General features: G+C 34.7%; 1 protein-coding gene across 1 annotated transcript; it reads right to left on the bottom strand.

The window, feature by feature from the left end:
• Positions 1–436: 436 nt before the first annotated feature.
• On the bottom strand, positions 437–13,497 carry LOC107713416 (BTB/POZ domain-containing protein 2-like). The gene is made up of 9 exons (XM_016518906.1): positions 12,934–13,497; positions 10,297–10,416; positions 10,065–10,221; positions 9,879–9,984; positions 7,238–7,435; positions 6,594–6,786; positions 6,427–6,514; positions 3,568–3,714; positions 437–970 (listed from the first exon to the last, which is right to left on the bottom strand). Exons 1-9 carry the CDS (start codon positions 13,452–13,454, stop codon positions 809–811), a joined length of 1,692 nt encoding a protein of 563 aa, XP_016374392.1. The 5' UTR covers positions 13,455–13,497; the 3' UTR covers positions 437–808.
• Between the last annotated feature and the right edge of the window lie 633 nt (positions 13,498–14,130).

Genomic DNA, 14,130 nt, shown 5'->3' with positions numbered 1-14,130 from the left:
TACGGCAGCATATGCGCAAATCATTAGTTGCGTACACATCAAAATTTGCTTTATTTATATAAGAATTAAAGCAACAGTTCACCCAAAAATTAGTATTTTTTAAATCTACTCACCCTCAGGACATCCAAGATTAGGATGAGTTTGTTTCTTCATCAGATTTGGAGAAATGTAGCACTGCATCAGTGTCTCAGCAATGGATGCTCTGCAGTGAATGGGTGCCGTCAGCCATTAAAGCGACTGTTTAAATTAAAAAAACGTCTTGGTGGATTTGTTTTGTCTTCTCCAGATGTTAACTGATGGACTGGAGGGCTGTGGATTACTTGTGGATTATTGTGATGTTTTTATCAGCTGTTTGGACTCTCATTCTGACGGCACCCATTCACTGCAGAGCATCCATTGCTGAGACACTGATGCAATGCTACATTTCTATAAATCTGATGAAGAAACTCATCCTAATCTTGTAAATGTTTATTCGTGGGGGAACTATTCCTTTAAGTGTAAAGCTCTTAAAAACTGTGAGGTACAGGTTTGGCAAGAGTTTTAATTGCAACTCAGGTCGACTGAAGCAAAATCAGATACACAAAAATAAAGATACATTTGCATGTTACATGTCAGTCGTGGGTGAGTAATTCACTTGCTGTTAACAGTCAAAGTCTAATCGCAATTGTTACTATTGGTTATTAATGACAGAACGTCTGTAACAGCGGCGAGAGGTTCATGCGTCCGTCTTTACTCTCAGTTCTCTGAATACAGCGTTACGGTCAAGTGCATTATCATGTGCCGACGGAAACCGAGACGCCAGCGGAGACTACGTGTAGAAGATGACCTCTGGGATCTGGCCGTCTTCCACGGACGTGCCGTTGTTGTTTCCCGCGGCGTAGCAGAAGGTGAAGCTGGTTTTGGTGCCGGAGCCGGACGACTCGTGCGTGACCTTCCTCATGCCTTTAGTGCCGTAGTGCGAGTCTGGACCCTGAGACAGAGGAAGATAGAGATGTGTTATAAGAAAATAAATAAATCTCTAACACTAGCTTGCTCTATTCTTTTTCTATTCTATCTGTTCTTTTTATTTATTATATAATAAAAAATAAAAAAAACTTGCTACGTGTGCTGCATTAAGCTAACTGAGATTTGTTATAGCACTTGTGTATCATTGCTCTTTTGTTGATTTTGATTGCTTCTATTGTCCTCATTTGTAAGTCGCTTTGGATAAAAGCATCTGCTAAATGACTAAATGTAAATAAAATCTGATCTGAAGTACTCATTCTGCAAGTCTGATTTATTTATTTATTTATTCTAGTGCTGTCAAACGATTAATCGCATCCAAAATAAGTTTTTGTTTACATAATATATGTATGTGTACTGTGTATATTTATTATGTATATATAAATACAGACACATGCATTTATACATTTCAGAAAAATGTTATTTTTATATATAAAAAAATATTTTGGATGCGATTAATCGTTTGACAGCACTAATGTATTCACTTTATAACGCCATGCCAGCATCAAGGCTAATTTCATGGCGATCTCAGAATAAATTACACAAGATTAACAAAATTAAAATTAACAATTAAAAAAAAGTTTCAAAAGCAGTTTCAAATCTACACCAGACAAAAATTCTAAAATACATTCAGGTGATACATTTTTAAATAAAGCAATTAAACACACCTCTGAATAAAACTGTTGTCTATTTACATGAAAAACAGTACAATCTGATCAAATATGCTTCACAGTCATTTTAGTTTGGCAAGAAAGGCATGATGGTGGTTCTTCACCTTTTAATAAATCCATGTGTAAGTCTTGTATGACCTAAAAGACACCTTGTAAAAACAACTTGGTCGTACCTAGATTTAAAATTAGTAAAAATATTTTTCTTACACTCGGATTTATTTCATATTGATGAAGTCTGAAGTCAATATTCAATAAATCTACATTAGTTCCTGTGATGATGTAAGTAAGCATCAACACAATGCCAAAAAACAGAGCGGCTGTGGAAAGTGTGAAAAGAGAGTATGAAAGCTAGAAACCGTCTCTTCTCATGTAATTGATTTTATTCAGATTTCAAAGCCCACACGAATGTGGTTTGGATCAGGTTTGTAAAAATTGCTTTCGTGGCAATGTTGGACATATTTCTGTTTTAAACCACGAAGGCGAGCCAATGGATATCACATAAGCAACCTGCAAACTTGCGCAAGAGTTGTGAATCTCAGTCAATTCACTGCAGAAAGTGAAAGTAAAAACAGAGTGACGCTGCATATTCTCTCCGAGACGACGAGAGACCAATCTACTTCAACATATGCAACATACAGCATAACATAAGCCCTTGGAATTATAAGGTTCTATCTGCATTCCGAGTAGTTTTGAGATATTGAGCTTCAAAGTTTTTGCATTCCATTCGACTGTGTAGAATAGATAGAACCTTTTTGCTTTTTAAAATTAAAAGTCCCAAAATGTACACAACATTAAAAAATATCACATAATATAAATAAGTTGTCACAGAATTAGAATATAATGTGAATAACTCAATTTTGACAAAAATGTCAGATATAACCTTATAATTCCAAGGGGACGATATGCTGATAACGGTAGGCCTATATAGCTAACTGGTTTTATTAATTCCCTTAATATTTCTCTTGTGGCCCGTACATAGTGAAAAAAAAATCAAAAAGAGAAGAAACGTATTTCGTGTTAAACGGGACGTTTTTGAAAGTCGGTGCTTGAAATAGGCTAAAGCTTTTTATTTCATTGATTTTTATTGATGACTGCAGTGTTAATATTTTAATTATAGGCCTATAATTAATTGTAGCCTATAATAGACCTGTTTTAAAAGACCTTTTATTAAACATTTTAATTTAGGAGTAAAAAGCCTTATCTTTTGTTACGCCTTGCAGCGCGTCAGTTATGTGGCAATATTGCGGGGCAAATTAATTGTAATGTTAATTTAATAATTAACTTTAATAATAAAAGTAACTTCATAATAATAATAGGCCTAATAAAAATAAGAATGTAACAGGCCGGCCTACATTAATTGGAAATATATATATATATATATTTTTTTTTTAAATCAACACCTTTATTCTGCAAGGACACATTAAATCGCTCAAAAGTGACAGTAAAGACATTTACAATGTTACAAAAGATTTCTATTTCAAATAAATGCTGTTCTATTGGACTTTCTATTCATCTGTGAATCCTGCAAAATAAAATGCATCACAGTTTCTACAAAACTATTCAGCAACACACTAAAGACTGGAGTAATGATGCTGAAAATTCAGATTTGATCACAGAAATAAATAAACATTATAACATATATTCACGTTTTCTTCAGTTGTTTTAAACCGCAATAATATTTCACTGTTTTTACTGTATTTTTGATCAAATAAATGCAGCCTTTCAAAAACATTTCAAATGCAAATCCAAATTATTCCAAACTTTTAAATGGTAATAAAAATCGAAACAAACATTCTAAGTCTTTCTAATGGCAAGAAATAGAAATAAACAGAATAGCAAATCTCTTGGTGTGTTTAGTTTAAGCAGATTTACAGTAACAATCAAATAGCGTCACCTTTAATGTAGCACAGGCCGTGTAATTGACGTTGGGCAGAACTTCCACCGGTTCCTTGAACATGACTCTGAAGGTGCTGGCCGATCCGTCACAGCTGAAGCCGGTGTCGTTCTGACCCAGAACGGTGTTACTGTCAGTGTGAATGATCTGAAAGAGATTCAATCCATCAGAATCACAAAACAACACTTTCAAACACTGACATGTTCATTTGAGCGGCCCCAGACAAAATCATGAAAATGGGCCCCACTAATACTGATGTAATATTAAAACTATATAACCTCTGAAAACATGAAGACTGCACTGAAATAAAATCCCTAAAAATAAGCACACTGTAGGTTGATGATTTTTTTCAACTTTAAGTTAAAATCTATCAGAACAGCGTACATTTTAGGTGTTTCACTATTAATCACCTTCCATCATTTATCAGTTCATCTAAACAGTGATGTGACAAAAAAATGACTTGTAAGTGCAAATAAATCAAGTAGAGATTAATAAGAGGCAATAAAAACTGCTAGTACAATAATTTTATTATAAAATTGATTGTAAATTTGAAATTTGACACTTAAATGATTGTAATTTTGCACATAACTATATATAAACACGTATTTACCAGTGTTAACTTATTTTAGTATCAAGATACTATTATGGTTTTCTTTCATATTTAGAATCAGTTTCTATTTTTATACTTTTTCTATTTTCATTTTCATTCGATTTAAAGGGGTCATATGATGCGATTTCAAGTTTTCCTTTCTCTTCCGACGCGTGCTTGTGGTGTTTGGCCAATCATAATGCACTGTGTCAGCTGGCCAATCAGAGCAGACTGCACTTGTCTGAAGGAGGGACTTTGTAGAAAACGAAGCGTTTGAGAGAGGCGGGGCATAGAGGACCTACAATAATGTACAGTATTTGAAAAATAATGTGTTTTTTGAACATTAAAGCATGTCAACATATTCTGTTACACCAAATACACAAAATAATGATCTTTAAAAAAGCATCATATGACCCCTTTAAACTTTTGGTATTTTGTTTTATTTTATTTTTTTTAATTATTCAGTTTTCGGTTTATTTATTTTAGTACATCAAGTTAAACTAAATTAAAATGAGAAATGAGCTGAAATAAAAAAAGTTTATTTTATTTTATTTAACATTATGGTTTTAGTTTTATTTAACTACAATACCCTGGTATTTAGTGCAGCAAAATGTGCACACAAAGTGAGACCGAACTAATTAGAAAAGAGGACTGAAGTTGAAAATCGGTGAAAACTAAGTATGACAAAAATAAATTATAAATAAAATTCAATAATTTAACAAATAAAAATAAATAAATAGTGCTAACACATTTGTGACCCTGGACCACAAAACCAGACGCAAGATTTTTTATTTATTTTTTTTTTTTTTAGATTTATAAATAAGTAATAATAAATAAGCTTTCCATTGATGTATGGTCTGTTATGATAGGACAATATGTGGCAGAGATACAACTATTTGAAAATCTGGAATCTGAAGGTGCAAAAAAATCAAAAATGGATAATTTTGACCCATACAATGTATTTTTAGCTATTGCTACAAATATACCTGTGCTACTTATGACTGGTTTTGTGCTCCAGGGTCACATATAGGATCTACATATATACTGTGTATTAGGGATGCACGATATTATCGGACCGATATCGGAATCGGCCGATAATGGCTTTACATGTAAATATCGGCCCGATATGGAAAATGATGCCGATATGTCTTGCCGATAAGAGGAATACATTAACTCACGTGTGCTAGCGATTAGATCACGTAGCAGTGTGGATCATTCTTGAAGCAAAGTTTTTCCTGAATGGTGATTGGATTCACTGTTTTGGATCGCTGCATTTAAACTGAGAAAGCTTGTACAGAATGAAGCGCTCGGTGTATGATAGAGTAAACAGTAATAGCACATGCAGCGGCAGCCTCCCCCGGGTCCTAATGCCCGCTCAGTAAGGAGTTTTAATTCCGTAGGGGGCGCTGTTGGCCTACTTTTAATAAAATTAAGGTAAAATACACAAATTTAGACTATTTTTCTGATTAAATAAAGCAGTAATTGATGTCATACATTCATGAGTATGTTTTGATTTAAAGGTCAGAATCTATAGCTTACATTAATAAATAAATAAAAATCACAAACATGACACTTGTAAATTCAATAATTTTATATATACCGATTTATTCATTAATGTGTAATATGTTATATTTTTTAAACAAATTATGAGCTCTAAAAGATTTTCAGAATTTTTACAACTCTTTTGCTTTAGACCATCTACAAATGTTAAATCTTAAAATAAAATGTTAAGGCTACTACTGCATCTTTCTGAAAAAAAAAAATGCAGCGACTGATATAGTTTATTTATAGTTATTTTCAAAGCTTCAATGTACTGTCATTATAAAATAAATTCATTATTGTTTAGGCTATTTAATTCTAACAAATAGGTTCTTGTTAAAAACTAAGTACACAGTCATAGCCATAAATGCAATGGTACTAATAATTGGCATAATTTCTTTCGGTGTTTCGGTTTTCGGTTTTCGGCCTTGGTTTCCTCTTTTTCGGTTTTCGGTTTCGGCCAAGAATTTTCATTTCGGTGCATCCCTATTAAAAATAATTTGCTTATAATTTCCACACAGCAGAGACTTGGAGTTGTTTCCAAACAAAAAGAAATATATCGGTATCGGCCAAAAAAAGAGTTGAAAAATATCGGTATAAATCCAATATCGTGCATCCCTACTGTGTATATCTGTAACAATTCACTGAGCAGGGAATTGACAAGTTTGACATGCCTCACATTAAAATATACTTGTATTGCTTAAAAATCATGTTTTGTTTGACAGTCGCACCTGTATGTTGACCTGATAGTCTGTAGGTCCGTGAATGGATCCATAAAGCCCGAACCCCACAATAAATATCCTGCGATTCACAGAGAACCTGTAGGGAGCAGTGATTAGGTTAGTTGGCTTCACAGTGGCGTTAGCGGCGTGAAGGAACACGCGGGGGTCTCTCTCACCGGATGCGGTCGCTGGTCCCGCTGTAACCCCAGCGGCTCTCCACCTGCCCGAAGCGTGTGATGCTGCACTCTTTCCCCCGCAGACAGCAGCGCGGCCGGTCGATGAACTCCACACGCGGTTTAGGATTCACCGTGAAGTGCAGGAACAGACTCACCACCTGTCTGTCCATCAGAATGGCCGACTGAGCAGGACCTGTGTGAAACACACGCATAAAGCTACTGCATCATATTTGATACAAGGTCTTACACTCAATCTCCTCCATGCTTTCTGTCTCTGACAGCATCTGCACCAAATTGCATTTTTTCCCCTACTTATTCTCACTATATCATTCTATATGTGACCCTGGACCACAAAACCAGTCATAAGGGTCATTTTTTAAAAATTTAGATTTATACATCGTCTGAGATCTGAATAAATAAGCTTTATTTTGACCCATACAATGTATTTTTGGCTATTGCTACAAATATACCTGTGCTACTCCAGGGTCACATATGAGCTATAAAAGCCTTATGTATCAATATTATATTTTGTCTAAAGGTTCAATAAACTGTCCCATTTCAAAACATTTGTTTTTTTCTGACTGTTATTACGTATTTCAGGCTTTACAGTGTTAATGCCATAAGCGCGGCATGTATAGAGAGACCTGCGGCGAATTCCTCGATGGTCATGAGAGGGAAGCGGATGAGATTGAGAGCTTTTCCCAGCACGCGTCTCTTGTTCTCCGGCGTGGGCTGGAGCTGTTGTCGGTGAGCTTCAGCTTCTGCCCAGCGAACCGCCGCTCCGAACAAATGCACCTCGCGCACACCCAGAGTATCTCTCTCCAACACCGCAACCAGCGTGTCTGACAGAGACAAGAGAGACACAGACGTCTGTGAGGATCCAACACCAAAAATATACACTAATCTGTAAGCTTTGGAGTTGGTAAGATTTAGTTTTTTAATGTTTTTGAAAGAAGTCTCTTCTGCTCATCAAGGCTGCATTTATTTGATTAAAAAAATACAATAAAGACAGTGAAACATTATTGCATTTAAAACAGCTGTGTTCTATGTGAATATCTGTTAAAATCTCATTTATTCCTGTGATCAAAGCTGAATTTTCAGCATCATTACTCCAGTCTTCAGTGTCACATGATCTTCAGAAATCATTCTAATATGCTGCTTTGCTGCTCAAGAAACATTTCTGATTATTATCAATGTTGGAAACAGTTGTGCTGCCCGATATTTTTGAGGAAACAGTGATACAATCTATTCTTCATTATTCACAGATGAACAGAAAGTTCAAAAGAACAGCATTTATTTGAAATAGAAATCTTTTATAACATTGTCTTTGCTGTCACTTTTGAGCAATTTAATGTGTTCTTGCTGAATAAAAGTATTAATTTCTTTAAAAAAAAACACATTAACTGTAATCTTCTGAATTGTAGTGTATATTATTTTAAAACAATGGCATGTGGCCTTTATTAATCAATTAAGTTCAAGTAAACATTGCCTCAAAAGTTAAGTAGTTATTCAAGAAAACACTAACAAAACACAAACAGACACTTTATAATAAGGTCCCATTAAGCTAATGCACTAACTAGCATGAACTGACAATGAGCAATGCATTTGTTACAGTGTTTATTCATCTTCTAGAACATGCATCGTTAACGTTCATTAATAAAATAAAGCTCTTCATTGTTTGTTCATGTTAGTCCACACTGCAATAACTAATATTAACAAGGGCTGTCAGTTTAACGCGTAAACTTAATTAGTTATAAAAAAATAACGCGATTAAAATATTTTAGCGCAGTTAATGCACTGGCCCCGCCCCCAGACATGTACGTCATCTTACATTTCATACAGTTGACTGCTGACAAATATCATGCAGGGCAACAACTCCATAAATGCACTTATGCTCTAAAATTTAAGATATTGGTGCAAAAATGCCCCTGTATGTGTTTTTGTCTCATATTTATATCATACGATATCACATGAGCAGGGAGAGCAGTAGGCTATTACACGTTTAAATGTGATTTTATACAACAGTTCAGTAAATAAGAAGTTGATATTGTGTTATATTTTAAACACAATGTGTTTTTGCTCAATTTTGCAAAGAATATATTACCTTTAAAGCCACTGCAGAATTGTTGTGCGTCTCAGAGCAACACAGCTGTGTTTAGTTTCTGAATGAATCCGCGTTTTGAACGAATCGAGTGAATCAATGATTCAAAGATCCATTCATAAAGAGAGCCGTTTACTTCATTCCTGAATTAATCAGCCGTTTGAACAATTCAAATGAATGAATGAATGACTCATAAAGACATTTACCGCCACCTGCTGGCAGATTTAGTTTCTTATTTAGAGTATAATTTAATTAATAATAATAATAATAATAATAATAAAAAACATTAAAGGGATAGTTCACCCTCTCACGTCCCTCATGTCGTTTCAAACCTTTCTTTTGTGGAACATAAAGGAAGGTATTTTGAAGACTGTTGGTAACTAAGCTGTTTTGGTTACCAATGACTTTCATTGTATGAACCAACAATACTGAGATGTTTCTTCTTTTATGTTTCATAGTTTATGTTAAGCCGTTGTAGCCTAAATGTTTATGTGTAATACATTTTTTTGTTGAATCAAATTAAATATTTCTAAAGCTACGATTTGTAATGTCTACTTGATACTTTCTCATTTAACACAAAAATATCTTTAAATAATCTTTTGTGGGTATTTTCACAGTCAAATTTATTTAGCGATTAATTAATCGAAACATCATTTAATTAATTAGATTAAAAATAGTAATCGACTGACAGCCCTAATATTAACAGATAAAAAACATTTTTTATTAATGTATTATTAAATGTTGCAATTAACTAAGATTACTAAAAGCATTCAAAGTATTGTTCATTGTTAGTTCATGTTAACTAACGTTAACAAATGGAACCTTTAGCAATACAACTAAAAGAAAACAATAGGATGAAGTAAAATAAAACCATAAAACTATGTAAATCACGGGCACGATTATTAGATGTTTTTAATTAGTTCACCCGAAATGAAAATTAAGTCATCATTTAATCACCCTCAAGTTGTTCCAAACCTCTAAGAGTTTCTTTCTTCAGTCAACAGAAGTCAATGGCTACCACCAACAACACTTTGGTTAGCAACATTTAAAATATCTTGACAGGTATCAAGATTTTTAGGTATTTTTAGGTGAACGATCTCTTTAACACTGACTCAGTGCTGTCAGAGTTTGAGCAGCGGTCCTATAATGCGGTGTACCGTGGATTTGTTTCCGTGATACAGTACCCAGATCAATATCTGTGAATCCCTCAGCGGCCAGAGCGTCTCCTGTGTTTTTGTCGATGTTCTCCAGGCACAGGCTGGCGAGCTGCGGCTCATCGAACAGTCTCGCCTTCAAACAAACCACACATCAGCCTATCAGAGTCTGACAAGTCTGTGTAAACATCACAGGTGTGAGTGAATGAGCTCTACCTGTGTGAGCAGCATGAACGCATTGTCTGCGCGCAGGTTCTTCTTCAGAAACTCCACACAATGGGCCTCCAGAGCAGGAACGGCGTATTTCTTAGCAGTGTAGAGAGTCGTCATCACCGTCTCAGGTCCGATGTGAACCTCATCAGAGTACAGGAACCTGGAGAAAAGGTTACACATCTGAAGCTTTCTGGAATGTATATATGTACATGCATATTGAGAAAAACGCTCATACTTGAGCAATGCGAGGAACGCTGCAGGTTCTACATCGGGAAGCTCGATCTCTGTGGATGTGGTGGCCATGCCTCCATTAAACATAGCATCAAATACTGCACTGCCAACGGCCAGAACAAACCTGCAATGGCAATATTAATATTACAAATAATTATTATAATAACAAATAATGCTTTTATAATATTACTAATACATTTATTTAGTAAAAGTATTATTTCAAAGACATATAAGCACATACCCACCAAAATCTAAATATGTTTACAAGATGCCAAGATGGTAGTAACTTATTCTGATTTCACTTTAAAGTAATTGAAAATTACAAACAAATGCAGAAGTCAGAAATACGGACATTTTATGGTAATCGAAACTGATTCATATTATGAACATATTTATTTAATAAACAATTAATAGTAAAGTTAATACATCTTTTTTCCCTCAATTCTGAAAAAAAAGGTCAGAATCGCAAAATATAAATTCCAATTTCAAGACGTTAACTCACAATTGCAAGAAAAAGTTGGAATTGTGAGATAATTTTTTTTTTTATTCCAGGGCAGAAATAAAGTTAAAATAAATGTAAAAAAAATTCTGAGTTTATATCTTGCAATTAAATTTTTCCTCAATTGCAAAAAAATTCTGCTATATATAAAAAAAATCATAATTACCTTTTTTATTTCAAGCCAGAAAAACAAAAAAACTGAATTGTGAGATATAAACTCAGAATTGCGAGAAAAAAAGTTAATATCTCACAATTCTGTGTTTAGATAGGTTAGTTTACTTATACCTGCAGGTAAATTTGTTTTGCAGTAAAATGACAGTAACATCCATCCTTGACAAACAATTTCAAGATTCTCACAATTATGATTCTTTTCTCAGAATTTATAAAAAAAAAAATCCAATTCAATAAAAAGTTGCAAATACCTTTTTTATTTTTTTATCCCATGGGAATTTAAAACGTGAGTTAATGTCAAACACAAACACACTTATGAATTGTCACAATGCAAAACTATTTTAATGGTCAGTTTTATCATAAAAACATAAATGTTATTGGCTCTCTTGTGTCCCGTGACCAGTTGTCATCCAACTGTATATCACTTTATATACTTACTCATAATGCCTATAGGAGTGGGAGAGTGTTTTAACTCTCAAAAGGTGAATTAAACCTGTGGAGAGAGATGACACGAAGGCTCTCTTTCTCTCCCAAATCAGAGCACAGTTGAATAAATTAATCTAAATCGACACTAAATATCTGGGTCTATACACAATCCTGTCTTTTATCTTTTAAACAGTCCAGATTAGTATAACCTTGAAAGCTGCTGGACTTGTTAGTTTTGACAGTGCAAAGTACTACAATATGCACTTCACAAAAGACTTCCTCTAGTTATTTGTGAAGTTAAAGTGCGACACGAAGTGCATTATTGTTGTTATTTTTTTATGGTCGGATTATCGTACAGTGTGTATCAATGAATGACACAGTTTTAACTGTCATGGTGTGTTCATGAACGAGTGTGAAATACCTGCTAATTACCGATCACTTATATTGGACATTTAAATTGGCTTATTCTGACTGTTGACATTGAAAATGATGCACGTTTTTTCGGTATTAGTTAATTTCTTGATTGCCGTTTTGACAGTGTCTGCTCGCATATTTTAATCATGTATGGTAATTCTCTTTATGTATTTGCCCTGATTTCATCCATTTACTTGGGAAATATATCTATATCTATATATTTATATTATTTTGTCTTCATTATTTTGTTTGTAAGGAGTTAAAAATGGCCCTTATCAACCTTGATTTACATGGCAATATTCTATCACATTATTTTGACTGTTACAAGTTCTGGGCGGTTCTTCGTTGGAGTGAAGAATTCATTTTTTAATGAATAATGTCTTTAATTTCACTCTGTTTCTTACACAAAGCTGTCAAATACCCTCGGAAGACTTGTTAAAATAGCGCATGAGATATGTGGACTACTGTTAGGATGCTTTTTGTCATTTTTGGAGCTTGACAGCTCCAGTCCCCATCCACTTCCATTATACTGAAACGGGCGCATGAACATCCCACTAAACATCTCCTGTTGTGTTTCACGGATAAAGCAAAGTCATACAGGTTTTAAGACGATATGGTGGTGAGTAAATGTGACCCTGGAGCACAAAAGCAGTCATAAGTAGCACAAGTATATTTGTAGGAATAGCCAACAATACATTATATGAGTCAAAATTATCGATTTATTTAAGGCAAAAATCATTAGGATATTAAGTAAAAATCATGCTTCATTAAGATATTTTGTAAATTTCCAACCGTACATTTATCAAAACTTAATTTTTGATTAGTAATATGCATGGCTAAGAACTTCATTTGGACAACTTTAAAGATGATTTTCTCAATATTTAGATTTTTTTTGCACCCTCAGATTCCAGATTTTCAAATAGTTGTATCTCGGCCAAATATTGTCCTATCATAACAAACCATACATCAATGGAAAGCTTATTTATTCAGCTTTCAGATGATGTATTAATCTCAATTTCAAAAAATTGACCCTTATGACTGGTTTTGTGGTCCAGGGTCACAAATGATGTCAGGAGAGTCATTTTAATAATTTGCTGGCTTAATGTCATCAGTGTATATTTAGTGACTCACCTGTGCGCAGGTATCCGCTGGACTCCCATTCCTTTACCCACTAGAAAGTGAACATCACTCAGTACTTCATTATTGAACAAAAACGCAAATCTCTCTTTCACGGTGCTTTTCGTCGCCTGCCAGTTATAAACGGGCTCCCGGTACACGAGCACGGCGGCTGCGGCCGGGGCAGCGGACAGAGACGAGTGTGTCGCCGGTGTCATCGCTGCGTTTGACGGGTTTCCAGTCATATTCGAGGCGGCCGATGCCGGCGGCCTCACTAACGCCGCGGCAGCCGGGAGAGAGTTCATCAGGTTCAGCGGAGGTCCCAAGGCAACACCGGGGATTTCCAGGCCCGCAGGCCCCGGTTGAGGATTTGAGCGTCTCGTTACACTCTGAGAGCCTCCGCCGCCGCCTCCAGCGGATCCTCCGTGACTCGCAGCCAAAGCGTAAGGACTGTTGCTCGGTTGGCTGTTACCCAAAGGCCCGGGTCCCGAGAAATTTAAACACGGAACCCGACCACTATTGTCTCCAGCAGCCATCTTGGACTGAAGGGCGCATCCGCTGAATGAGTAAACAAATCGCGAGCGCACAACATCCGGTCCCAAATGTACATGTGTGGAGTTACATATACTTCTTAATTATCAATATTTTTAAAACTACTTGAAATTTGTATTCTAAATTATTTTTTTCTATTAACTTTTCTATTATTTTTCTCTATTAACTCTGATACTAGTGAACAGACTTGAAATTGTTCTTACATTTACATTACATTACATTTACATTTACATTTAGTCATTTAGCAGATGCTTTTATCCAAAGCGACTTACAAATGAGGACAATAGAAGCAGTCAAAATCAACAAAAGAGCAATGATATGCAAGTGCTATAACAAGTCTCAGTTAGCTTAACGCAGCACACGTAGCAAGGTTTTTAAAAAAATAATATAATAAATAAAAATAACACAGATAGAATAGAAAAAGAAGCCTTTTTTGCTTTTGTTAATTGCATAATAAATGAAAAGAAAACAGATAGAATACAAAAAGATTAGAAAGCAAGTGCAAGCAGCAAATGAATAGAGTGCAAGTCTAAAAGGCTATATATAAGATATTCTTGCAATATCTATAAAATGGAAGTCCTATATATATATATATATATATATATAATATATAATATATAAATTATTCAGTGATCAAAAGGAATTAGTCAATTCCCTGGT

This window comes from Sinocyclocheilus rhinocerous, unplaced genomic scaffold (assembly GCF_001515625.1).
Source record: "Sinocyclocheilus rhinocerous isolate Xijiao unplaced genomic scaffold, SAMN03320098_v1.1 scaffold1080, whole genome shotgun sequence".
NCBI classification, from domain to species: Eukaryota; Metazoa; Chordata; class Actinopteri; order Cypriniformes; family Cyprinidae; genus Sinocyclocheilus; species Sinocyclocheilus rhinocerous.
The sequence above is the reverse complement of the archived record's forward strand: the minus strand, read 5'-3'. Positions and strand labels throughout refer to the sequence as shown.

Bases quoted from the DNA above. Each gene is read 5' to 3' on its own strand.
- LOC107713416 (XM_016518906.1), bottom strand. From the start codon at position 13,454: ATGGCTGCTGGAGACAATAGTGGTCGGGTTCCGTGTTTAAATTTCTCG. The intron at 10,417-12,933 runs GTGAGTCACTAA...TTGCCATTGCAG, and splicing joins CAGCGGATACCTGCGCACAG to GTTTGTTCTGGCCGTTGGCA. The intron at 9,985-10,064 runs GTAGAGCTCATT...GTTTGTTTGAAG, and splicing joins CGTTCATGCTGCTCACACAG to GCGAGACTGTTCGATGAGCC.